Below are 27545 nucleotides of genomic sequence, written 5' to 3'. Positions count from 1 at the left end.
CGCACCTGCCCGGCGCGGCGCCGGCCCCCGCACGCTCACGGGGACTGGGCGAGGCAGAGTCTTGTATGGGCCGGGCCGGGCCGGGCGCCGGCGCCCGCGGGAGCCCCGGGTCCCTGGGAGCAGCGCGGGCGGGGGCGCGGCCGGCGGCGGAGGCGGGCGGGAGGTAGGTGTGTGTGTCCGTGTGTCCGTGTGTCCGTGTGCGTGCGGGGGCCGGCGCCGCGCCGGGCAGGTGAGAGCCCCGCGGGGAGGAGGAGCAGGGGGAGGAGGAGGAGCAGGGGGAGGAGGAGGAGCAGCAGCAGCAGCAGGCGGCGTGCTCCTGCCTGCCGGGGATGCGTGTGTGCCTGTGCGTGTCTGCGCGCCGCTCACCTCGGTACCGCTCGGGTCACTCGGTGGCGGGCGGGTCCAGCTACTGCCAGCGCCGGCGGGGATCGCGTTTCCCAGCGCGGCCGGTTCTCGCTGAGGTCCCGAGAGGAGCGTGAGTGAGCAGCGGCCGTGAGCGATCACGTATGTGCTATAGGGGCACATGTGTTTCCTACGCATGCAACACATTTGTCGGGCTGCAGGCTTCGCCCCGTGACACCGGGCGGCCTCGAGGGGGATGGGGCCCAGGCGAATGGGGTAATAACGAATTAATTGCAGATGAGAAGTAATATCCGTCTTTGAGTCATCAGTCTTTGAGGCATAATTTCATTCCAAAAGCTCTTAGATGAATCGTAGATCTTATATAGAAAGCACTAGCTTTTACCGTAGGATTATCAGATTTCCACCGGAGAATACAGATCCTGGATTACTGAGCTACATGGGATTTGCGTGTTTCTTTCTAATTAGTCTGTGAATCTGAGTGTAAAATTCTTTATTTGGAAGGGGGGGGAGGGGAGTTGTATGCTTCTAAAAGAACAGACATATCTTTTCTCTGACATTTTACACAGTTTTTCTGGTTATCCTGTGCTCTGTAGGCACTTACTGCCTTAATTGGGTAGTGGTGTCAAAGGTTGATTAGATTCCCTAATGGATTTTGGATCTGCAAGAGGATTGCAGTTTTAAATGCGTGGCTAAAACAATCGTGTTTGCCATCTCCCCTCAAACAGTTGAGAAGTGGGCTGATATATTACATTGGTGTTATCTTCCCTTTGGTTTGGTTAATGTATCATCGTGAGGTTGTCGGGTTCGGTTTTGTTGTTGTTGTTTTTTTCCCCCTCTACTATTTCATTTGCAGACCAAAAAGAAATGAATGTCAGAGAGGATTTGTTTAATCATTTAACAGCTGACACAAGCCATGTCCCTAACAAAACGTTGGTGAAAAAGTAGAAGATTTCTGGGATACAGCAGCACCAGTACTGTGAAGCCGCTTCTGCAGGTCAGGAGCAGCATTTGCTGGAGGATGCCGTAGCCCAGGGGGTGAGGCTCGTGGGGACGAGGTCGATGGCTTGCATGGAGCTTCTCTACCTGGCTGAGGAGAGCAGACAGGTGTCTCTGGGCACCGCTACCGCCTGGAGCCTGCCCTCCCATCCCTACGAGCAGCAGCAGCATGAGGGGGGTGAGGTGGACTCCAGAGCAGCCACTGCTGTGGCAGCCCTGCACTGTGAACGGCATTGCAAGCCCTTGCAGACGGGCCCTGTGGCTGAGCCCTCCCTGGCACCCCAGCCCTCATCCCTGGGCACCTCGCCTCAGGAGCACCCTGCACCCTCCAGCACCTCCCAGCCCTGCCAGCCAGCCGAGTGCTTGCCCAGGGAAGAGGACGGAGGGAAGAAGAAAGCCTGCTGCTGTGCCCAGGAACTCGAGACGTCGTTCACCTATGTGGATGAAAATGTAAATCTGGAGCATGCAAGAAGTCCCCCCACTCCTACAGGTGGCCAGGATGCCTCTCTGCAGCAGCACTCCTGCAGGGAGCTGCCACCTGAATGGGTGCACGATTCTCCTTCCTTGGTCTCAGAGGAGGATGATGCTGCCTCGGAGGCAGCAGCTGGGAAATCCGTTGACTATGGGTTCATTAGTGCCATTTTGTTCCTGGTTAGTGGCATTTTGCTGGTGATAATTTCCTATGTGGTACCCAGAGATGTGACTGTGGATCCCAACACCGTGGCTGCCCGGGAGATGGAGAGGCTGGAGAACGAGAGCGCAAGGATCGGTGCTCACTTGGACCGCTGTGTTATCGCTGGGCTGTGTCTCTTAACCCTGGGGGGCGTGGTGCTCTCCAGCCTGCTGATGATGTCCATGTGGAAAGGGGAGCTCTACCGGAGGAGCAGGTTTGCATCCTCCAAGGAGTCTGCAAAGCTGTATGGATCTTTCAATTTTAGAATGAAGTCTGGAGCAAATGATAATATGCTCGAGCTGTCGTTAGTTGAGGAAGATGTGCTTGCCATAGATAATTAGTGTGGTCATGATTTTTAAGGCAGCATTTCTACAGGAAAATATGTTTCATTAAAGAAAGCAGATGCAGCTAAAGATAGCTGGTGATGCAGTTTATTTGTCTGACAAGAATGGTGTTATCTTAAGCTCTATAATCAAATGTTTGCAATATATGAGTACTTGTTGTAAAAGGGAAATGTGCCAGACGAAATGCAAATGATATAAAATAATGAAAACCACTGAATAAAAAGAGATTTGTGATAAGTAGGTTCCTCAGATACTTGTTTATCCTAATATAAAACATTCCACTGGTGTCTTGCCTATATAATTTTCTTATTACTCCCATGTAGAACGAGAATGACCTTGACACTTTAGAAGCTGTTAATTTTTGAAGCCTGCAGGATTAGTAACAGGCTACTTGATAGAACGTTAAGAAGCAGGACCAATAATCAAATAGCAGGGCTAATATTTCATTAAGAGATGCTTTTTTATTCTTTAATTTTAAGCATATCCCTTTTCTTCAATTGAGTGACAGCTGCAGGAAGAAAGAACACCACTTGGTCGTGACTGGCCACAAACCTCCCATATTTTCAAACAATTGTACAATTAGTGATGATTATTTAAAATATAAAATAAGAGGCAAAGGGCAGGAAACCATATGGCCCATGGTATTGGTAGGAGACAAAAGGCTCTTTCAGCTTGAGGTCAGTGGCTCCATTTCAGTTCAGATTAGCAATGATTGATAGTCATTAACTTCTGATAGCTATAGTGACCCATATAAAAGAAGTTTAGTTCTTGGTGGACAGATGTCTTTGTATGACGACTGCCATAACATCAATAAACAGACCTCTTGTTGGAATCTCAAAAGACCCAAAGACTGAAAAAGCATGGGGATGCTGAGACTGGACATTTCACCTTCAGTACAGATGCCAGGACAAATTCAAGCTCAGCTGCAGGGTTTTGCTTATACTGGGCATGTCTGCATTCTATTAGTCCTTTTTGAAGCTTCAGTTTTATATCACTAGGCTGTCAACCTTCTCATAACCAGGAAGGTCAGGAAGGATCTCTCTGAGACTCATTCAATAAAACCCAATTTATTTGTAAAAAATAAATCATCAGGAAATACAGAGGTTAAGTATCAGGCAGTTTACTGGCTGACATGAGACTCACTTAACATAGGGGATGATCAAGGGTACATGTTGCTATTAATCTCAGTTCTGTGGCACTGTAGCCAAAAACCTGTACCACTGATGGTATTTGCTTTATTATCAGTCAGTTTCTGTGGAACATTGACATGTTCTTGCTGTGCTGGGAAAACCAGCAAAGATTGTTCAGTACACTGCTGTCAGTTCTTACTGAGCAATGGTTAATAAATACATATATATATATATATATATGTCTTATTAATGTGTAGATGTATATTATGTGTGTATGTGTCCCTGGCAAAGCCAAACGTGGGTGAAGAGCTCTGTCTGTGCAGTCTCTGACTGCAGTCTTAAAAGAAAAATGTGCTTCACTATGACAGCCCTCTCAGTTGTGAGTTAACTCTCAAATATCAGGAATATGAATTATTTTTAAAATGATACTTTTTTTTCCCACTGTGACACACAGGAGAAGAGTTCTCATGGGAAGGAGTGAGGAGATCTCCTTTATATTCCCTTTACCCAGTAATAAGTGGCAGCACAAAGTTCAGAATAACAAGTGAATGGCAGAAACATGGGTTCCTCACAGAGAGACTGAACACTATTTTGCCACTTGGTTCTTCATTCCCCTTCTCTGCTGTTCTTGTCAGGAGACAAGTGCAGCACCCAAGTCTGACTCAGCTAGTTCCATCCCTTGTGCTTGCTGGCTGCAGGTGCTGGCATGGGTGCCTGTGATCAAGGGCCCAGGAGCTGCCCTGCTCCAGATTCATGCCTTTGGTCAGTAAATATCATACTGTGGTACCCAGACTTTAAAGCTGGCCCCAGAAAAGAGAGCCTGCTTCACATGTTCTCTGCTCCAACTGCAGCTTTAGGTCAGTGTTACTGCGTCATTAAATGAGCTGCCTTATTAGAGGGTGCTGCTGCCCAGTAGATCATGATACACAGCGTGTTCACAGGCAGTAATTCAGCAATGACCAGCATCTCCACAGTCGTCTTTGAAGAGCTTACATCCTTCTGGCTGTGTTGTCAAGGATTCTGGATTGAATCTCTAGGGTAAATGTCTTCTTACATCTGGAAGCTACCTTCAGCCTGCTGTGATCAGTACAAGCGAGGAAGGAGCTAGCCTGAGAATCTGGATGCAGAGCAGGAAGGTTCCTCCTTTTCTGTCCTTGGCCTGCTGGTGGGGTATGTGGGCACTGCCCACAGAGCTTGGCACATTGCTCAGTGTGGGGGGGCGGGAACAGTGCTTTCACCCTGCCCTGAGGATGGGAAGGGGCTGACCGTGGCCTCCCCAGGTCCAGGGAAAGCCATGCCAAGGAGAGGGCAAATGGTGCTGAGCTGGGGTCAGCAAGATGCTGCAGGGCGGGAGGTGGATGTCTCAGGGGATGAAAACCCTTTCACCTGCCTGGGTCCCGTGTTCTCACCTACATGACAGAAGCTCTAAAACTGCAGCTGGTGGTTTTGAGAGCTATTATTTTTATTTTTTAATTATACATATGCATGAAATTGGAGTACATTCCATTATTGCAGAAAGATGACAGCTTAAGCTGTATGGATCACGGATTTCTTGTAGAAACCATGACATGCCTTAATGCTGATTATTAGCACTAGAAAAAGGAACGCTCCCCTGACTGTCAGTATGTTATTGTCAGGTGAGAAGTTTTCTGACACTTTGTAAAACGCCTGTCACAGATCATGAACCTGCAATACTTTAATGAACCCTGAAATTTTCCCTGAGCATTTTAAGGAAACATTAGTCAACCTAATAATCTAAATATACACTGCAGAAGTGTGAGGAGTAATAAAATTTAAACAGCAGGACTAACAGAGTTTCTTTATTTTGGTGTGTGTGCTATGAAAGAGGTGAAGGAAGGCCTTCAGTGCAGGAATTTAGCAGATAAAAATGCTCAGGATGTTTCTCTGATCACCTTTACAAATTGCAGCATGGTGTGAGTTAACAGTGCAGTATAAAACCTCTGGACTCTCAGGTTCTCATGCTGTGAAACCAAACGCAGACAGAAACCAAAGCACTTGCTGTCTGGTGGCTGATGGTGGAAATGAATGTATAAGCCCACTGGCCGGTGGACAGGGCTTCCCACCATTAACCTTGCACGAGACATTGACAAAGGGCGAGGCCAAGGGACATTGATTGCCCCCTGATGCACCCTCGCAATTTGACTTCTCCTGCTTGATACTGAAATGCTTTAAGGGTACAAATGTGAGAAGAATCGGTGGTGGTTTTTTCATTGCCTGGGCTAAAATTGTCACTTGAATCATTGGAGAGCTTTCTCTTTTTTTGAGGAACTAAATTTTGGCATATACCAAGTGGGTTTTAGGTGCCCTCTAAACATACCAGGATTCTGAGTATGGATTTCTGAGTACCCTGGAAGCACAACAGGATTTTTGCCCTTAGTCAGTTTATTTCTGACCAACCCCAGCTGCCCAATGTGACACTTTCCCATTTTCTACCTCATGACACGTCTGCTGGCTGGGCCCAGCCCTGGCCTCTGCCTTCCCACTGGAGGTGTCCATGCTTCCCTAAACTGCAGGAATGGAGGCTTCCCCGCATCGAGGCGACAGCTGCCAGTGTCTGGCTCCCTGCTGCTCAAACAGCTCCCTGGTGACCCATGCTCTCACTTCCTTTTTCTCAGTCAGACGCTGTGGCTGAGGCTGGACATTGGGAGCTGCATGGCACCTGCTGGGAATGCCATTGGAATGGAGGCTGTCACCACACGGTCCCAGCCCCCCACGCTGGAGGTGCCCAGCGTGGCTCCCACCAGCCTCGCCTGCTCCTGCCAGCCTGAAGCCAGCCCCATGACAGAAATGCCTAAGACTCTCCTAGGAAGCTACACTGGGTTGTTGTTGGGTTTTTATGTGTTTACAATTTTTTAGTCTTTGTAATTCTTTTAAAAATCTGTCTGCAATGAGTATAAAGTTTACTGACTAAGAAACCAACTGGTTTAATCTTGTAAAACTCTGACCCACTACAGGGCGAAACATCACAGTCCATCGTGAGCTGTTCAATAGTGCGTTTGATGCCTTACTACAATCACAGCTGCATTCTGTACAGAGTCAAAAATAAAAGTCTATGAAGCTGAGCACTGTCGTTGTGGGCCTCTTTGCTCCTTGCTGATTCCAGTGATCAGCTCTTGCTCTTTGTGCCATGGGTGCAGTCCCTAGTCCTCAGTGGCCTCAGTAGGCAGCAGGGCCACCTGGCAGAGGTGGTGCTAGATTGAGCTGTGCTGGCACACCAAGCCTGTCCCCAGCTCACCCCTCCCTGGTGTTGCTGCTGCTGGTCCTTCCCAGACCAGAAGTGCCAAGCAATGCAGAGTTTCAAACCCTGCTGCACTTGTGTCCCACTCAACTCCATACAACCAGAACAAAAAAGAGAAAAGGTGGGTGGGAGCAGCCAGGGCTGTGTGAGCAGGCAGCTGGGGAGGTGCTGTGTGAGGACGTGGGTGTTGAGCCCCTGCTCACCATCACCACATACATGACCACCTCAGGATCACATCCTCACCTTGGCCCGGCTTGGCCGTGGCCAGGGCAGGAGGGCAGAGAGTGCCAGGCCCAGCACCAGCCATGGTGATGATGGGTGGGCATGCGGTTCCAAGAAAGCACTGGAGGTGATGGGTGCTGCAGGGAGATGCAGGAGCTATGTTCCTGCAGGTCTGTGGGCTGAGCATTGCCACCTCAGTGTCAGCTTCACCTCCCCCTCCAGAAGAGCTGTGCCAGAGTGGGCAGCAATGGGAGGGTTCCGGTGCAGGGCCAGCAGCAACTGGCACCAGCAGCTAAGCAGGACCTCCAGGGAGCCTCACAGTTTTCTCCTGGCTTTTTTTGTTTCTCTCAGATCTCTGGTGTAGGTCAGTTATCACTTTAACCACCTTTGACAACCTGTATTCCCTCCCAGATGTGATTCAAAGGTATGCCACACAGGTTATGCCTCGTAAGGTCACTTTTCATTCTGGTGTGACAGAATCAGACCTTTCCCTGCCACTGTCGTGTGAATCACCATGTGGGTGGAGCGCCGTGGTGGGTGTGGGTCCAGGCTGGAGCAGGGGCAGTCTGCTCATACTACCTGTTACCACAGAGCAGAGTACAGCAGTGCCCCAATTCGCAGTTCAGGTTTTAGGCTGTTCTGGCTACAGCAGTAATAAATGTGTCCCAGAAGTGGCCAAATTGGCTGCAGTGACTGCTCTGATGCCAAATGCAGACTATGGTGTGCAACTGATAGCAAGAGGTTAAGAGAGTAGATGTATTTATAGATATGACAATCCATCGGCTTAAAGGACTGGGAGGCTTTTTAACTGAAAGCAAACACAAATTCATTTTTACTGTTTTTACATGTTTCTTCTTAATCTTACCATTTTAAATTTTGACAGATTCAGTGTCATCTGTTGTATTCACATGGGCTTTTGTTCCCTGTGTTTATGAGTCCTGGCAAGGTCAAGAGTCCTATAGACTGCAGGGAGGTGAGACTTCTCTGATTTTCCTATCAGTTTAAATTAAATTGTGGATGTTATAAATCTGCATAAAACCAAACAAAACAAGAACCTCTTATTTGAAATGAACCTGCTTAATATTTGTTTGTGTAAATGTAAATGCAGTGCCCATGGTAGAAACTGAGCCGAATAATGCATGTTTTAATTAGATTTTCAATAAAAATTCGTTAAAATATTTCTGCACACTTGCTGTATTAAGAACTTGTAAAGAGTTCTCTGCTTATTTATGTGTAGATTTGCCCACTGCTACATGTGGTAAAAAATACTGAGCTATTGCCATTAATTGAGCTGCACCTCACAGGCATTTGGCCATTGTTCTGAATGAGAGCTTTCCAACCTCGCACGTGTGGTTTTTGTTCACCTGCACCGAGTGTGTAACTCACAGACCACTGAAAGTTCTTCCATTTGGATCAAGAAATGAGATGCTGAGCAGCATGAAACATAATGTTCTCAAAAGGTCTCCTGCACACAGATACCAAAGCTCTGTACAGAACATACAGTGTTCCCATTTTGCAGATGAAGTGAGACACCTCTTGTGCCCAGAGAGCCACCTGGACAGCTGGAGAACCAAGGCTTCTTAAGTCCCAGTCCAGCACTGCAGAAAAGGCTGAATTTGTACAGAACCACTAGAATAAATTAATCTGAAAAGGATCGCAATTTTTTTTTCCTGGAGAATGACATTTACATTTAATTTAAAGTGCAAAATAATTTAAAAAAAAATCTAGGAAAGTCAACCCAAACTAAATTTGCTAATATTTGGACGTATTTGGTTAAGGTTTTGCACATTTTAGTCATTTGTATTTGGGTTTTTTAAGGCATAAAAATATCAATAGGCTTCTGTTGAAAAAATAAAACAGATATCTGTATATCAGCACAAATGGCTTCTCTTTTCCAATGATTGTTTCTGTTTTGACAGATGGGTATGCAGGGAAATTTAGCTATTGTTGAATAAAACATATCCAGAAGCAAAATTGATTAAGTCCCTTTTGTAGGGTAAAAAAATCAATTCTTCCCATTAGAAGGATCTAAAAGATGTTGATCAGCTAGAAATGTAAATAAAGTTCTTTAATCACTATTCTCCAACTGCAGTGTATCTATCTACATGAGATTGTCTTGTCTCTTTATAGCTTGAAATAAATTTGGTTGAACTCTAACATGAAGCAGCTTTTGACAAACTAGTGAGAGTAACTGTGCTTGAATGTAAATAATATCAAGTAGCTATCCTGACATTTTGGTATTGCTTTGCTTAAGGATTAGCTGTTCATGAAATGAATGTATATGTGATAACAATATATCCAGGCTGGGCACAAAAATACATTCACTGAAAGGCAGAGCAGTAGAAAGTATGTGACTGTTTTCAGTTTCTATATATTCTGATTTCATGTAATAAAGACAGCACTTTCAAGATCTCTTGATTAGTAATTGTTGAGGGCTATTAAAGGTCACAGAGGGCTATTAACAAAAGGATGCCAAGTCTCTAGCTCTGTAAGTCCCTAAGCTTCTGATTGCTAAGAGCTGAGAGAATATGCTGGTGTGTGCTTGCCCTACCCTTGGTTTTAGATAAAGCTGTAACTGCTGCAGGCTACTGAGCAGTTACATTCTATCTGAGCCTATTTGGTGACAGATGGACCTTTGATTTGATCCAGACTGACCCTGTGTTCTCAAAAGTTTATGCTTTGTCTATAAGGACAATACCAAGTAGTTATTCGCCACTGTGGCTTCCTAAAGAAGGAATCAATAGATCACAGTCTTACCTTTCTTTTTCCCTCCTTACAGGAATGGTAACCATGGCTGGAAGAGCTCTTGAGAGGTCATTTTCCAGTCTTCTGGAACTTTCACCCTCCATCAGTCCTCAAAGATGATTGCTCATGGCTGTGAAATTGCTGCTCAATTCTCTGAGCACTCTGGGGTGAATTTTATAAGGCTCACATGATTTGCAGATACATTATGTATCTATGCAGCCTCTTCTTCTGCTCTCTACCAGCCTAAGTTCTAACGTTCTGAAGTCTATGGACAGTCTGAATACTTCTAGATCTTTTTAATAAGGTAAAGAAAGGTTGAAACACTTCAGCCTTCTCAATGTCGTTTTCAATTGTGCTCCTGTCTCACTCTCCACCAATCAGAAAACCTGTTTTTTCTTTGTCTTTTTTCTTCTTTCTAGTATAAATATATAAATAAATATAGAGCACTTCCTCATGTCCTTTTTTTTCTCTTCTATGAGGATCTCCCCCACAAAAGAAAAGAAAATTATTATTTATATATTCTAATTTCCCCAGTGGGGAAATTTCTTAAATTTTAGGTCACTGTTATGATTAGCCAAATCCATGTTTACAATTGTTATTTTTCTTTCACATTTTCACATTTCCTTAATTTTGGTTAAGAATTTGCTAAATTTCCTGAATGTCTTTTTCCTTTAAACTTCTGCTATGTGGGAGCATACTAACTAGTGCTTTGAATTTACTGGAGTTTCTTGTTTCTTGGGACCACTTCCCTGAAAGCAGAAGTATTCTGCTGTAACAGCCCTACATTGTGGGGATTTTTTTGTATAGGTTGAGCTCGGTGAACAGCCTGGTGATTGCGTTTCCCACTCCTGACCACCTCCATTCGTTCCCCACTCAGCCTTTCTTCAGTGTGGGCAGCAATGGTCCAGGGTACAGATTTTGTGTCAGTCTTGCTGTTTGAGCTAAGCCATGTTGCTAAGGAAAATATTACAGGCTTGTCTATGGGTTCAAATTACAATGCATGGCTATTGAGATGGGAAATGTCTTCACTTTAAGTTCACAGGATATTGAAACCAGTCTTAGCAAAGAGGCGAGTTAGAAGCAAAAATCAATACTGGACGATGCTGAAATGCCTGTGTTCAGTTGCTGTTTTAAGTGGCTTGTACAGACCTTTCAAATCATGTTGCCAACAAATGAAGGAAATACAGCTTTTAAAAAGTCAGAGAATTATTAATAGTGTGCTTGACCTCCAGCTCTGCACAGTCTACAAAAAAAGCATCATTTGTCATATGCTGCTGCCTTGCCTAATTCTGCAGCCCCTGTTGGGATGCAGTTGCGCATAGGAGAAGTGCATTCAGAGAGTCAGGATCAAAGCTTTAGATCCATGATGGACTGTGGGAGGGAAGGAGAGCAGAAACAGTTCATGGTCAACCCCTGAACAAAAAGGGAGGGGTGCAGGAACCCAGCACCTCATACATCATTCACACGCTAATGGTATTTCTTGTCCTGGTGTGTTAGAGAAGAACATTAACTGTGCTGAGGTTACACTTGCAGCTTTCCAGCAGAGATAGAGAAGTATGGAGAGAAGCAAATGTCAGATGTCTTCAGGAGAAAATGAATGCTGTAGCCACTACCCTGGCATCTGAGGAGTGACTGGGGACCCAGCACCTCCAATTGCGCTCCCCAGCAGGCTAATCTGTTGCACAGTATTTGTAGCACAAAGAAGCAGTCTGAGCCTTTATTAACTTTAACTACTGTCTGAATAACCTAAAGTGATAATCCATCTCTCTTACTGCTGTTATTAAGTCAGTTTTGGACAATGCCTTATCATCTGCAGAAAAAATGAAGAGGAGATATAATGCAGACAGCAAGTTTCTAGGTAAAATGAGTCTGTCTGAGAAGGGGAGAAAAATGTTGCACACTGGGCTGAACAAATCTTTGCATTGATTCCAGGAACCAGAGTCTTTCTAGGAGCACCACAAATGCATGTCTTTATTTAGTGGTTGGATTCAAAGAGCTGTCAATCTTCCTCTATCCAGATAACTCCCATTTGTGTTCAGGTCTGGGGTGCTTTAGGGTCATACATTATTTCTGCTTGTGCTGTTCTTGCTTTTCACTTTGATGCCAGCTCTGCAGTTCTTCATCAGCCTCACGAAGCCACGTGTGCAAACAGAACCACTCCAACCCCACTGCCTTGGTGGCAGCAGGCAGTGTCCCGCTGACGCATGGCACTGCTGCAGCTCCAAGAGTGCACATGTGAGCCTTGGAAATGGAGTTCTCATAGAGAGTCTTAAATAATCATTTAAATATCCATCGAGATCTCATTTATACGTTGTCATCTGAGAGCCCAAATCTCATCTGTCTGTGGGCATGCTGGTGTGAGTGCTCTGTGGCTCAGCAAAGAGCTAGTTCCTCCTCTTTGGCTGTCCTGCATATTATCTGATTCTGTGTCCAGTGCATAGGAATAAAAGCCAATTCTTTTCTATCTCCCCTTCAATTCAGATGGGATTAAGCTTACCTTTCAGCTGGGTGGCTGAGGTAGCCTGAGATAAAATTTGAGGCCAGTAATAAGTTACTGCTCCTGCACAGAACAAAATGAAAGAAGTTGTGACTTGGAGAGATAAACAGCTGCTGGGGATGCTCCACAGCACAGCAGTAATACCTCAAGTCTGTGGTTTAAAATCAAAGTCTTAACTACAGTAAACAGAGCAGGTTTTAGTGGCTTTTTTTTTCAAGGTGAAGGCTAGAATGCAGGCCATGGAGGACTAACATGGAAAATTTGTACACTATTTAAGAATCCTTCACTGAAACTTCACCCCACATCCCATTAAAAGTTCCAGGATACACAACAATAAGCTTATATAAACAACTACAGTCATTTATTTACACACAGGATAAACCAATGCATTGCAAGTAAGGAGATCTGTATCCAAACACCACAGGAGGTGAATTTGTCACACAAATACTATCTTTCTTTACCTTGAGCTCTTGTGGGAACCCCAAGTTAATCCCTGTGTCCACACATGATCACATGATGTTTACTGTCATTTATATAGGACAATGTTTGGTTTATTTCCTGTTTGAGATAAGGTATTTTACCTCAGAGTTACCTGTGCATCTTACCATTTCACCTCAGTGAACAGAAGGCGGGAAAAATAAGAAGTATTTTTAATTATTTTTTTTTGTCAGGCAAAGTATGTGGAACTAAAGAGAAGAAAATGGAAGGGAGGTGAAGGTCTTGTCAGCAAGCAGGTAGGAATATGGATTTCATAATGTTAATAGCTACAGTCAATAATTATTGTGGAAATAGATTTCACAATTCATATTGAATTGATTGTAGTCCGGTTGATTGATGCTGTTGTAAAACAGGAGGCTAATCAAGACTGGGAATAAAAAAAACCAACAACATCCAAAGGCAAGCCCTTACAGATTAGTCATTCTTTATACTAGTAAGCCAATTTATCAACAGTAATAAAAAGTCCTGATCTTGTAAGCAACAACTCATTTTCATAAAATATGTCCTCTAGTTACATCCAGTGTTTTCAAAGGTTTCTATCTCTTGTCTATTTTAATAGAAGGGATAGTCAGATGCCACGAGTTTTTTATACTACACTGTATAAGACCAGTTAGGTTTCTAGTGTCTTTTTAAAAATTAATTGCTTTGGACAGACCTTAAATTCTCTCTCACATCATTCTGTCGTCTTTCAGAATAAAAGTTGATTGTGCATTTAATTTGAGAACACTCTACATTCTTCAAGTTTCCCTAGGGGCACTAATCACCTGAAAACCTTAGGTAGTGTCTTCATGAACCGCTGAACAAATCCAGCCGTCTTCTGATTTACCAAAAGGCGATCTTGTTTTTTCTCCATTTTTTTCTCTTTCACTCCCCCGCCACCTCTCCCAGCCTTGCAGTCCCTCTCTGCCTTGTGCACCAGCCCCCTTATAAACCAATGGTAGGCCCAGCAGAAGATTATTTGATGATTATTAGCATAATTTTTATCACTTATTTCCATTTTCATATGACTCATTTGCTTTACTATATATTTCCCTTTCTCAGCTTGTTTCAGAACTAGTTTCAGAACCAGTTAAAGGCTCATGAGCACCTTGGAGAGAAACTAAGATGCTCCTGGGAATTTGCTCCTCGGGGCATACCTGTGTGCGTGGGGACAGACGGACCCTGGCTTGAGCTGGGCAGGCTTTTGAGCTGGCTGGACACAGCCAGCTCTGGTCCCAAGTAGCACAGAGCTGCTGTAGGAGGGCACAGTGCCTGAGCAATATGCTGTGCCTCTCAGTGGAAGTGTCTCCTACATGCTTCATCCAGGTCAGGACAAAGGTAGCTTGAGTGGAGTGCAATTGCCTCTGTATCCTCATGTCCTTAATCATCATGGCAGTTGTCCTCACCGCTCTGCCAGCTCTGCTTGGATCCTCACCCCTCTCCCTGTTCAGCATCTCCTCTCCTGTTAAATTTATCTCTCTTGAATTACTCACAGTCTCTTTGCTGTCATAAGCTGCATGCAAATGCTGGGTTTATTGTTCAAGATAATGCATTTCTGCTATCTCAATGAAATAGGTGTATTCCATTTGGTTTATTAGCTAATTAAACTAATCGCTAGAGAACCTTCAGAATGTCTTCTGTTCTTCTGCAGTGAAGCTAATTTATCTTTAAAGTGCTGGAAGTAGGAAAATGGTCTATATGCCCTGCAGAAAAGTTTGAGGTTCATATGTTTTTATCCAAAGTGTTTCAAAATAATAATCTAAAAGTCAGATTTGGATATTCAGGAAACTTTGGCACTGAATGATCTGCAGCAAAAGAAACATATGGGAAGTACAGGCACAGTCTGATCTTATCTGTCAAGCTGACAGATAAATAATTTGACAAAACAGAGATTGCTTAGAAGTTAAAAAATAAGTTTTTTTGGTCAGAAAAGCGTCCCAATGACTATTTGTTTCCTTTGAGCTGATCACTGGATGGCACTCAGTGTGTCAGTATGCTTTCAGAATTTCATAAAAAGTGCTGGTAGAGAAGAAGCCATTTCACAGAATTGTGGTAGAGGCTGGTGGACACCTCTGGAGCTCATCTGGTCCAGCCCCTGCTCAAGCAAAGTCAGCGAGAGCAGATTGCCTGTAGTTCATCCAGTTGACTTTGGAATACCTCCATTAAAGGTGACTCCAGAGCCTCTCTCTGAAGCATTTTGCAGTGTTTGACCACCTGCAAAGCAAAGAAAAGGGGTTTTTTTCTGATCATTATCAGAATTTTCTGTATTTCAGATTTCATTGCCTCTTGCCCTGTCAGTGCCAAGGAGTCTCTGGCTTTGTCTTATTTTCCCCCAGCCCCACATCAGGTTTTTATACACATAGATAAGATCTCCTCAAGCCTTCTGTTCTCCAGGCTGAGCAGTTGACTGGTAAAACCAGAGCACTGAACTTTAAATCCACCACATTCGGAGGAGCACAGACCTTCCAGCAATTACAGCTTGTAGCACCTTCTGGCTAGGTTTAGAGATCTCTGCCTCTAGCCAGATGAAAAGGAAAACACTGTTTCAAGACAGATGTCTCCTAAAGAAAAAAAGATATTTATCCTTTACCCAATCCACACTACAAGATGCTCTACTTTAGTAGGAGTTTCAGGGTTTTGCCTCCTCCCAACAAAAACAGAATATTTAGCTTAGCTTGTGTCAGTTTGAAATTAAAATATATGAAATGAGAAGCTGAAGCCTTTTGCAGAAGAATGTGAAAATGAAATTTTATTATTTTGGGAATTTCTCCCTGTCTGTAGTTCATATAAAACTATCGAACTGCAATCTTTGACAATTTTACTTCTCATCACAACACTAATAAGCATCCCCATCTCAGTTCTATGGCTATCTGGTGCATTTTGATTGCCTCATTTTTGTGTGGGTTTGATTCATAAGCACCAGAAATAAAATGTGGACACTGGGCATTTTAACATCTTTTTCAGCTGAAGATAGCAACTTCTAAATTAACAGAGTCAGATATCTGAGGCATCTATCAGTTCTGCTTCCCATCAGCAAACGCATTTCATTATTTTGACACTTATTTAGGTCATAAGTGATGTCATCCACTTTCTTATTTACTTTTTACAGTACAGGAGGTGACTACATGTTAAAATCTCTCTCTCCTCTGCAATTTATTTTCTTTCTTCCTTTTTGCCAGAGGAGATGTTCAGACCCTTTCATGTTAATATGCGTTTTCTTGTCTTATGTTTTAAAAAAATCAGTAAATAATAATAAAAAATATCCTCCAACTAGATTGTTAGCATGAGTTAAAAATGCAAACAGCTTGTAATAACTACAGCATGTGGAGAGGTTTCTTCTCTGGCCCTGAATCAATGGGAGCTTTGCTAACAGCTGTGGCCCACAGTCTGCAAAATTTTCCAAAAGGAAGGATTATTTTTTCCATAGCTGAGAAAACAGATACAGCACTAATGAAATTTGAGGTTACAAGTGCAATTGATCTCACTGATATGGAGACCCAACTTGTGCTTTCTTAGTAGGACAGCATCTCCACTTCGTGGGAGCACTTTGTGTTTCCTGCCCCTCCAGCACAGCCCCGAGGGCTGTGCTGTGCTTACCCCTCTGAACACCAGCATGGAACAAGTGCTGCTTCCAGCAGATTTATGTCTCATTCTTTGTTAATTGAGGCTTTTCCAAAGATGTGGTTGCTCTTTCTGCTTCTTTGTATTGTCTGGTGTCTAATAAGGTGTGAGCTGTCACTATGCTGTTCTCTCAGCTGGAGAACTTAAAAGGTCCCTGTCTCCTATTCAATTGCTAATGTTCACTGGATGTAGCAATATATACGGCATTTATCTCTCCCCCCCTCCCCCCCCCCAACCCGCTCCATCCTGGAAAAATTTGATTGGCTAGACTGGTCAATAGGATCAAAACGTATGGAAGGAAAGTTGCTAAGAGAAATGTACATTTGAACATACATAGAGAGAGCAACTGAAGGAGCCTCATCTCCCTGTATGGGAGGGGCCTTCTGAAAAGTCACTATCTATCCCTAGAACAAACCAGGTTAGGAATTTTTTAAATGTTTTTCTGCTTTGGTTATATTCACAGTTCTAATGATATTTTAGTAACAATTCTTGGTTATGAGTGTAATTGTAATATAAAAGAACTTAATTTTTATGTTCATTTCCCATTCTGATAGGATATTTGATTTGTTAGTAAAACTTGTACAGAGAGAAAGTCTATTCTCCTATAGTAATTACTCATGAAAATTATATCAGTGCAAGCAGGAAGAAAGTACAGATTAAACAAGGTCTAAAACAAAGCACTTTGAAGACCAAGTTTCTTACAGTAGTCACTCCAGGAAATTTATAGGCACTTTAATTAATGCCTTTTGCCTCTAAGTTCTTTTCCAGTATAATTAATTGTATACACCCATGTACAAAGATGCAGAGAGGATGCCTCTATTATCCTGTAGAGAACTAGGAAAGCAGGGTATACTGTTAACTGCTATTCAACAGAAAATGATACACTGGCCTTTGACAAGCAAAGGACAAAAGGAGGGTTATGACCTGGCAGGTTCAAGCAGCACCAGTAAAGCAAAACCTTATCAGCAGCGCTCTCTCAACTCAAGCCCTTTGTCATGGCAGAGTGAAGACTTTTCCTCTGCATTGTTAAACCACAGGTAGACATACACAAACATCCAGGTTGTCTTTGCCCAGGTCTATCAATACTTACTGCAGACCAGAAATTGATAGTAGAGGGTTACTGGATTTAGCAGATAAATTTACTGCCTGACTGGCACTGGTAATTAAGCAAGTTGGAGTAAGTACCAAGTGAATACTTTACCAAGGCTTTTGCATCCCTGGAAGTTTTGAAATTAAGATGGGTGTTTTTTCTAAAATAATAGCATTAACAACTATAATAATTCTTATAATTATAATAGATGGCCTGTGAGCCGTATAATACAGGAGATCAGAGAGGTAATTACAGTCTCTTGTGACCTTAGATGCAGTAATTGATAGTAATTACTCTTCTTTGAAGCCTTAGCATGCTTTATTGGCCTGTATCAGAGCCATGGGGTCATCTCATGCAGGTCATGTACCATAACCACTTTGCTTCAATTCTCAACACATACTGTTTTCCTTCCCTTTCTATCCCTGCCTCACAGAGCAAGGCTGTGGAAGGAGCAGTGTGTGCATCTTAGCTCCTGTGCACCAGCCAAATGAGCTACTGGGCACAAGGAGTGGAGCGAGGTCTTCCCTCTGCAGGAAGAAGTACAACATGCATCTCCTTGTTCTCCAGAGGAAAAGGGGTGGAGAGGATGTTTCCCAAGAAGCTGCCTGTGGATAACAGTGTCCCTAAGTTAACTTGGAGCCAGGACTCTGATGTATCACACTTACTTGGACTGATGGCTAATGAGGCAAATCAGCCCTACATGAATAAAATGTCTGTCAGACGAAACAGAGCCGCGTACATTCCCTCTGAAATGTCCGTGTGTGCCAAGAAAGGCAATCTGCTGGCACCGAGCACGCACAGAGGGGCCGTACAAAAGGCCAATTCTTTGCATCAGCAGGGCAGGAGAAATGCCATGTCCCATAAAACAAATTGCTACTGTTCAAACCCCTGAGAACAGGCAGAAGCAGAGGCTGCTATTGAGTGCTCCGACTATCTTGCACTCTTTCAGGTTAAATGATTGTTGCAGAAAAGGCTGCCTCAGTATTTCTGTAAAGCAGCACCATGGAACATCACTTTAGTAGAAACAGGTAGTCTACTTATTTATTTATATCAGAACCTTTTTTACTTATATCAGAAAGACTCTTCATTGTTAGATTTTGTTTTCTTCGAGTGGGTGATCTGATTTTTACAAGGTCGAGTGCCATTTGACTCCTAGCATTCAATCTATTAGGAATGGACAGGAGGGAATTAGCCTAATGTCAGCTCAGAAAAAAATGCTTTTAATACAGACATCTTTGTCTACAGAAACAGGACTGCCTCTGTTGCAGTGTCATATTAGTTATTTCTTAACTTCTTGGGAAATGCAGAACTTGAACTGATAGGTGTCTTTCATTTTATTAAGCATAGCTAATATATAACATTACTTACTTATTTTTTGTCATTTCACTTCAGTGATTAGCAATTTCTGCACCTCTTGAGGTAATGCAATAGAAATGAGAGCCACAGGCAGCAGAGAACTCCTTCCAACCTCCCTAATTCTTCTGCACAAGCATTAGCTTGCAAATACCAAACACAAACTGGATGTTTTCTCCCTGTGCCTAGTGTGAAATGCAGAAAGGATTAACAGAAGCTCCTTGCATTAATCTCTTACTTGACAAAGAGATGATATAGTTTCAAACCTAGAGTTCAAACCTATGCTGCATTCTTCCAAGCAAGTGCAGAGAGGCAGAGGCTTATGCTGAGCATCTCACAACTTTTTATATGAGTCTTGTCCTGCTACAGCCCCTCTTTCCCATGCTGCAAGTGCATCTACACCTAAGCTGACACCCACAGCACAGCCCACCTTACCTGCTTCAAGTAACAGTGATTTCTCAGCACAGGATCATGAATAGACATGAAAAGTGGCCTCTGAGATGCCTTTCTCTGAGCAGTAGGCTGGTTCCCACCCTTGTGCATGAGTGTATTTGATGAATTTCCTTGGAGAAATGAAAAGTTGGAAGATACTGCTTAGAGTAGCCTGAGAGACAAATTAGGAGCTGGGGATGGAAATTAGTGTAAAGGAATTCTCAGTAGACTGCTAGTGAGTCACGAGTTGCAGATGTCTCTTAGATGAGGAACAGTCCTGCAAGGCAATTACCAGCAGCCTCAGCACTTAAGGCATATGATATTAGATAAAAAGGGAACTGTTTTTCACAGGCAGGAGGGAGAAACATAATCAAATTCTTTATTTGCACTCAAGTGCATCTAATGCTATACAACATCTATTTGTCCAGGGAATTAGTTTTACTTATTTACAATACCATACTAGCCAATTACACGACAAAGCCCTTATAACCCTGCTATACTGTTTGTGAGGTGCAAGTAGAGAGAGAACCACAGAGAGCTGTAAGATAAACACTGCCAAAAGAAAAACAAAAATGTAAACTCTTACTAAAAGAAAATACCTGTGTGATGGAAGGAGGTGATGGTGGTGAGTGGGGAGTTAGATGTCAGAGCATCTTCTATTAATTTTAATCAATTTAACTTGTCTAACTCATACTAGATTTTTGGCGTTTGGCTTTTTTACTGTCACTAATTAATTATAATCCAGTCTCAGCACAATCACTGTAACAGAACTGACCAAAAAAACATGCCAATAAAGTGTTAATGGACATGAAAAAATTGTATCTCGTAGCTACATTCATTACTCTTGCCTTTAGATAAAGTTAGGAAGTAGTCAGGGACATTATGAACTGCAAAGTCTTACACTTTGAACATTGAGAATGAAGCAAAATAGTGTTCTTGAATTGCTACAAAAGGAAATCACCTAATTATGTACTAAGAAAACAGTTATCCTGGCAATGTGAAGGACAAAAATTAAAAAAAAAAAAAAAAAGGAAGAAAAAAGCAGGTAGTAACACGTAAAAAAGAATACCCCGTGTGATCAGTGTAATTCTCCCAACATTTTAGTTTTCCTCATAGCTTATATTAAGCCACAGAATTCAGTTCCTAATTTATGTGATGCACACATGTGCCCACACATTTTTGAAAGCTGTTCTTCAGCTTTTACAAATCACTTCTTGCTTTAATAATAAAATAAATGTATTAGACTTTCCACTGACCTCCTCAAAAATGGGATGAATCTCTTCAATATTTTTACTGATGTTAGGTCCAGTCCATTTTTAGTGCTATTCTCAGATGTCTCACAAACCTTCTGTTAGAGAGGGTTTCCTGGTCTTTCCTATCATCCAAACGAAAATAATTAATTAGATCAACTACTTTCATCAACACAGGCAAGCAGTATCCTGTGTTTGAATCACATGAATAGATATCACACAAGAATTTATGGCCATGCCTTCAGGTTTTGCTTTGGATTTATTCTCCTCTGAGACATGTTTCACTTCAGGAACTCAATGTCTCTTTCTTCTGTCCCTTCACCACTGCTGCTGTGAGAGAAAACAGCTCAATATTTGAAGCCATCCTTTGCTAGAATTCATGATTACATGGTCACTAAGTATTTGCACTACTGTAGAATGTCTCATCCTAAAGTCAATTCCCAATTTCTTCTGAGAAGTTAATGAAGAACATTTCAGAACCAAAGTTATGTCTGTGTTGCTTCCTTCGTCTTGCACTTTTATCTGACGTCTTTCCTCCTTACTTTTACCTGTGATTGATAGATCAGATAGAGGTATTCAGAGTGGATGCCTGGGTTATATAGGATATATGACATCATAATGGAGTTACAGAATTTGTGTTAGCAGGGACCTCTTAGAGGTTATTTTGGCCAAGATCTTCCTGAAAGGTTTGCTGACTTCAAAGTTAGATTAGGCTGCTCGGGATCATGTCCAGCTGAATTCTGAAGATCGACATTCCCAGCTGCTTCCAGTGTTTGACTGCTGGACCACATATGAAGAATATTTTTCCTTACATATATAACCATATGTTTATATATGTTATATATGTTTCAAGTTGTGAGAGCTACCTCTGTCCCTTTTTCTGCCTCCCTTCTGATCACCCGATTAGGTAGGTGCAGACAACTATTGGGAGCCCTTCTTTACCACAGAGCAGCTCCCTGGATCTAGAAGCCAAAGCATTTGCAAAAGCAGCTGTGAGACATCCAGCTCACGTCTCTTCTGAGCTTGGCAGGACCTGCTGCATTTCATAGGCAAAAGAAGGGGCAGAAAAGTGATCCGTATCATCTTGCCCACTCTGATGGGCACCATGTCCCACCTCTACAGAAAAGTAGTGTTAATATTATATCACTTAGAAATAATTTCTAATGCTGAATGTAAGAGTCTAGCTGTTCAGTGGTGGAACTCAAAACATACCAAGAGCATTAACATGGCTGTCAGGCTGCTTTCCTTTTTGTCTCGAATCCTACTAAAACACAGGAGCAACAACCTTACCTCAAGAAAAATGATTTATTGTAATATTCAGAAGGTCCTGTCCTATACCACCACCTCTAATATCTCGTTTCTTGAGTGTTTAATACTGACTGAAGCTTGTGAGCCTTCTCTTCTCCCTACTGTGAACATTAGTTCTGGAACATCACAATTTCCACACCACCCAACTGTTCTTAAAAAAAAACCCAGTATTTGTCTGCAGCTCTGCTCTTGTACTTTCTTTGCATTATTTTTCATTTTGATGTGCTTTAATTGCCACAAACCAAACAGGAAACAGCTCAGGCATTGACGTCATATTAGAAACTACCAGCCAAACATATATTTCTCCAGGAAGATTTTTTGAATAATTTTATTCAACAATGAGGTTTTAACATTTTACTTGATGTTGTATTTTTCAAAATCGATTAACTCTGCAATTAATCTTCTGTAAAAATATTCATTAAATTACAAGTGAAAAAAAGAAAAAAAAGCAGAAAAACATCCACCCCTTCTCATCTACATTCTGTCCTCATTTCTATTTGAGTCAATCACTTTCTACCTTTTACCAAGAAAAAGATGCTGCTGCACATTAAGCAGGAAAAAGACAAAAATGCTCAAATGTTGCACTGAGGGGTGTTAAAGACAAAACCCCAAATATAACCAGACAGAAATATTAAAGACATAACAAATTGCTTTCCAGATGCAGAATCTTATCTATTCCATAGACATTGCTCCCTCTAATGGAAAATTAATGTTAAAGTTGCAGGTAGAGCCTGCCTAACATAATCCATTTGTGGATATGGTTCACAGCACTTTCTGGAGGATTTCTGGTCCCACGTGGAAAGAAGTTCCTGGGAGTTACACAGGGAATGTGAAGATGAATACTATAGCAGGGAAAAGAGCTTAGCTAGAGCAGGACTGATTGGGCAATGGATAAGAGAACAGAAATTATAGAAGTGGCATGAACAAGAGAGACAACTACAAACAGCACCCGTGAGGAATGGCAGCCTAGTGAAGAGGACAGAGAAGACATGAGTGCCCACAGAAGGCATTGCATGGGAAAGCTAAGTTTCAGAGAGAACCAAGAGACTTAGGTGAAAGAGGGAAAGAAGTGCCACATGCTCAGTCCCAGTATTTTGTAGTTTCAGGGTACAGTATTGCAATGATGCACCTACTTCTCTTTATTTTTTGTCCTGGGCTTTTTTTGGGCTTCAGGAAAGAACATTAACTGAGCAGATTTGGTTTTGCTTGTTCCTCTAAATCTGTTTTTGCTGGGAAAGCTCTTAATGCATCATTGGATCTCACCTCTGATTCATCCTTTCCAGACTGACCTCAGAGGAACCAGGGACTGAGACCCAGCTCGGGAGCTGTAACTCTGGCCTGAAACTAACAACAATTACCATTTGCTTCCCACAAAACTGGAAAAACAGAACCTCAGCTTTCTTCCATATTGTCTTGGCTGCCTTCCCTTCAACAGGGTACGTCTTCTCCAGGTTTTGTTGCGGGAACTGACAAGGCAAAGCTCACAGTTGGGAACATATTGGCTTCCATACTGATATTCCACCACTTAAGAAAAGGGTTAAGAAAAAAAACTAATATTGTAACTCACAGAGAAAGTGTGTTCCAAAGTCCTCTGAAATCAGTGGACTGAATCCCACCAACGTCACCAAGTACTGGCTTAAGGCCTTAGTAAATACGGGATTTATAAAGGAATCATTGTACGTCAATGGTGCAAAAAAAGATGTCTCAATAATTCAGAAACCACAACTGAGGAAGGAGTAGAGGTAAAGATTGAGGCAATGATTGCTAGAGGTGAAGGATGAAAAAATACAGATGTTAAACCAAAGTGGGTGTGGAAAGGAGGCTGAAAGATACGAAAATTATATTGAAGTTGGTCTGGTATCATCTACTGCTAGAAGAAGGCAAGTGTGGTGTTGTACTCCGATGTGCTTCTTATTCCTTGAAACACTATTGCCTTTGCAAATTTCTTTATCCCTAGCTGATATTGACTACTTCTTTTCCTGACTGTAGCTGCTCTATACACACTGCCAAATTAACACCTTAGTTCACACAATCTACTCAAGGAGAGTTCTCCCAGTCTTTTCAGTTCTTCACATGTGTGGACACATTCAAACACACTGGCACCACAGCCCTTGAGCAGAGAAGCAATCCATGGAGAGGTGAGATGGGAGTACTGTGCGTAATGGGATGTAACACCTCCCAAATCTGAGAGCTCTTACATTCAGATTAATAAGGATGCCTCTGTACTCTGTAAAAGTGTCTTAGTACACTGGACCTTCCCATGAGGAACTAGATGCTGCTGCTCCCAGCACCTTATGTGAAGCTTATTCAAGAGAGTTGGAAGAGATGTTCAGAATTTGGCCTAATCCAGTAGAGCATTTTGAATATATTTTCTACTTAAATTAACCTGCATAAAATGGGTTTGCATGACAGCTTGTCAAGCTAGTTCACCTCTTGCAAATCAGATCTGTGATCTTCTGTGACCTTTTCTTCTCTCAGTGAGATCCACCACATGGCATCCACAGGCATGCTTTGAATAGTTTAGGGACCAGGATCATAATTGCTGTCAAGGTCCATCAGAAGAATCACTTCCTCTTTACCTGCTTTTCTGCACTTATGTGCTTGATACGAGATAGGCAGTGCAAAGTTCCTCCGTTCACGAGGTGAAGTGGCTCCTTGTGCACCAATAGGAACAGATCTGCTTTTGTAGGTGTGCAGGCATGTTGGATTTCCCCTGAGGTACAAGAGCAGCTGCCAGGTGGTCTCTATATGGCTTCTCTCATTCCTCTCTTGTGATGCCAAGTCCTTGGTAGAGAGGGTGCCCCAGTGCTTGTGGCTCTGACTGCAGCACTGCAGAAGAACAGCCCAGGAGGGACAGTAAGAGATCCAGCACCACTGCACTAACATTGATCCTTGGAGAGTTTGCCCCCTGAAGGACTGCACTTGTCTGATTTTTAATAGCTGTTTGCATTTTCCACCACCTTCTTTTCGTAAGGAAAATATCAGCAGACTGCAATTTACTGAAAGTTTCCAGCAGGGAGCAGCATTTATTCATTTGTGAAGGAGACGCTTCCACCTCAAAAGGACCAGGCACCCGAAGCTGAAATAAAGACTTATAAGTCCTTTGCTTAAGAAACAATGTTTGCAGATGGATGGACAACTAGCAGTGTGAGGGGTGAAGGAGGAAGGGCAGGTTAAACACTTGGCACAAGGCCTTGCTCACCCTCTTCATCTGTCTGATGAAGCAAGCATGGCTTGGTATTTGGGACTGGGGAGGTTGGAGGCTCAGAAACAGTGCCAGCAGATGAGGTGGATCAAAACATTCCCATTTAAGGAAAAATTTTTATCAAAAAGTTCAGTGTTATCCCTGGCTCAGAATTATTACTTCAGGTACTGGAAACCCAGATTAAGGTCTCACTAATAATGCTTGCATAGTATTATCACAATCCTAAAAATACAGCATATTGGTATATATATAGAACCTAGGCTCCTGTTTGTTTTGAAAGCTTTCAATTTTAACATTTCTCTTCTAAAGATGTTTCTTACAATGATATGTTAACAATTTCAAATCCGCAGTCTCAGAATGTCACAGCTTTGAAATCAGCCTTCCACAGAGATAGGCTGTGAACAAGTACAAAAGAGAGTATTTTAGTGCTTGAAAGCTAAACTAGTAAAAAATCCTGTTCACCTCCTAAGTGAATTTCTATTAAAAACAATTTTATAAAAACCATATACCTCATTGACAGCACTTGTGTTATTGCTGGAATTCTTCCTGCCTGTCCTGCGCTGGCTCTGCACAGCAGCCTCCTGCTGCTGTCCCCTGAGATCAGCTGTGTCCCAGTGGTGCAGTCTCAGAGTGGGTGAATCAGACCGTGCAGAGTTAGGTAACTACTGCAGTCTGCAGCCAATACCCAAATTGGCTTTAAACCTCAGGCTAGATTACAAGAGAGCTAGAACACCATGTGCTTGTGTGCTTCTCTTCAGGATCCTGGGACTCTCAGGGTGTGCCACTGGCACCTCAGGCTTTCAGTCCCTGAGTTAAGATGACAGCAAGTTTCATCCTACCTCTAGCTGAAATGTTATGTAACTTTCTAGTACCTTGGCCTTCCCTGCAGTCAGAATGTGCATAGTCACAAATTAGATTAAATGAATTTTTATAGACACGCTGACTTTTCTTTAATCACACTTTTTCTCTTCAAACTGGGGCTAAAGGTTTGTTTTAGTAAGATTGTTATGAACATTCAGTTGTCTTAAGTATGTATTCGCTTGTCTTTATTTGCCTAGATTTATTTTTTAAGTATACGATTACTTTGTCTAAATTTAGCTTTACGTGTCCTAGATTCATAAGGTTTGATTCTAAGATAATAGCATTCCTGTAACATTTTTTTACTCCTCAAAGTACTTGATCCTTTTAGCAGTAACTCCAGTTTAATGTAGCTTTCTTTGTTCACTGGCATCGCTTATGACATTTTAAAATAATTAAACTGCATATATGTTCTCCGTATGAGAAGCCCGAAGCCAGTGCCAACAGTGTGTTTCCACTAGTTTGAAAACTGGTAGGCTTAATATTAAATTCCTTTTATAGTTCAACTTTGAGAAGTAGATCTGTTGGTACAGAAGATTCTCCAAAAAGCATCAGCCAATACTTCTTAAATGGCAGCAACTCTGCAACACTGGTATAATGGAGTGACCAATGTACCTTGGTAAATCTCTCTCTTAATTTGTAATGTGGAAAACAAGTACAAATACCTGAATTAACTGAGAGGCATGTGAACAGTAGGCTAGCGTGTGGCTTGAAAATGGGTGGGAGCAAGGAGCACATCTGTGAGAAATAGGGGAATAATCATTCTGGGTGGATGGCGAGTTCAGTCCAGTGCCTTGTCTCCATCAGTCACAGATGGAGATTTTGCAGATTTCTGAGGAAGAGCATAGGAGCAGCACAAGGATCTAGTTTTACATGCTCAAACACTCACAGCCTTCAGCATCTGATAGCTGGGGACCTTTCTGAGGACGAGTCACTGTCTCTGTATCTTCAAAATTTATTTCTTCAATAATAGATTCAGCTTCCCCTTGAACTCACGGGAACTACATTCTTAGTCTCTGGCGACAAGAACTTCCCCAGCTCCCTCACACCCTAAGCAATGAGCTGCCTCCCTTTTTCCTGGACCCATCTTCATTTGATAGCTCCTATTATTGCACCAGGAGAGGAGTCAAAATGTATCCACCTACTGCACTTGACAGCTCTCCGCCACTCTGGTCTCCTTAGTATGCTGAAGATGCTTAGCTGATCCTTCGTAGGAGCCACTGCTGGCAGTGACCAGACACCAAGAAAAGGACAGCCAAGGACACTGACTTCCCTTAGGGCTGCCAAAGCCATTGGGCCTATGACCATGACCAGCCCCTATGGATCTGCCTGCCATGCAAGCAGAGTCAAGCCAACAACCTTGAGGAACCCTGGGAGCCCCACTGCCCAAGCTGCACAAAACTCTTCTTCACTTGCAGCATATGCTGCCGTGCAGTGTGGTAATGGCTGAACTCGATTTAAATAAACCACAGCTTAGCCACAGCAGCATAGAGCACAGCAGAGGGTAATTTACTCTGCCTCTTAGCAGGGATCCTTAAAGAGTCATGACAGGTCCAAGTAATCTGTCAAAGAGCAGCCTGAGCAGCCAGCAGTCTCTGGATGCTAATCTCTTATGAACAATAGATTCATTATATGCAAATTAATAGGAGAAAGGGTGATTGGCCACTGTATCTGCCCAGACAACTGCTCCATTTCAAAGGAACTTCAAGTACCCGGAAATCT

At 42.7% G+C, this 27545-nt stretch overlaps 1 protein-coding gene across 9 annotated transcripts in view; it reads left to right on the top strand.

The window, feature by feature from the left end:
- The first annotated feature begins 109 nt into the window (after positions 1 to 109).
- TMEM74 (transmembrane protein 74) overlaps positions 110 to 27545 on the top strand; it is a 47270-nt gene continuing 19834 nt past the window's right edge. For 2 of the 9 annotated variants that reach the window (XR_006017340.1, XR_006017338.1), the window contains exons 1-4: positions 174 to 504; positions 9767 to 10036; positions 12901 to 12963; positions 23044 to 23196. Coding sequence is in view for 4 of the 9 variants with exons in the window: in XM_042036013.1 (XP_041891947.1) it covers positions 1423 to 2373 (951 nt within the window). In the remaining 5 variants the exon portion in view is untranslated. The other 7 variants (XR_006017339.1, XR_006017342.1, XM_042036013.1 and 4 more) reach the window with 7 other exon arrangements.

The sequence above is a fragment of the Corvus kubaryi genome, unplaced genomic scaffold, assembly GCF_017639235.1.
Source record: "Corvus kubaryi isolate FWS band 111438036 unplaced genomic scaffold, C.kubaryi_AGA036_p1.0 37385, whole genome shotgun sequence".
NCBI classification, from domain to species: domain Eukaryota; kingdom Metazoa; phylum Chordata; class Aves; order Passeriformes; family Corvidae; genus Corvus; species Corvus kubaryi.
The sequence above is the reverse complement of the archived record's forward strand: the minus strand, read 5'-3'. Positions and strand labels throughout refer to the sequence as shown.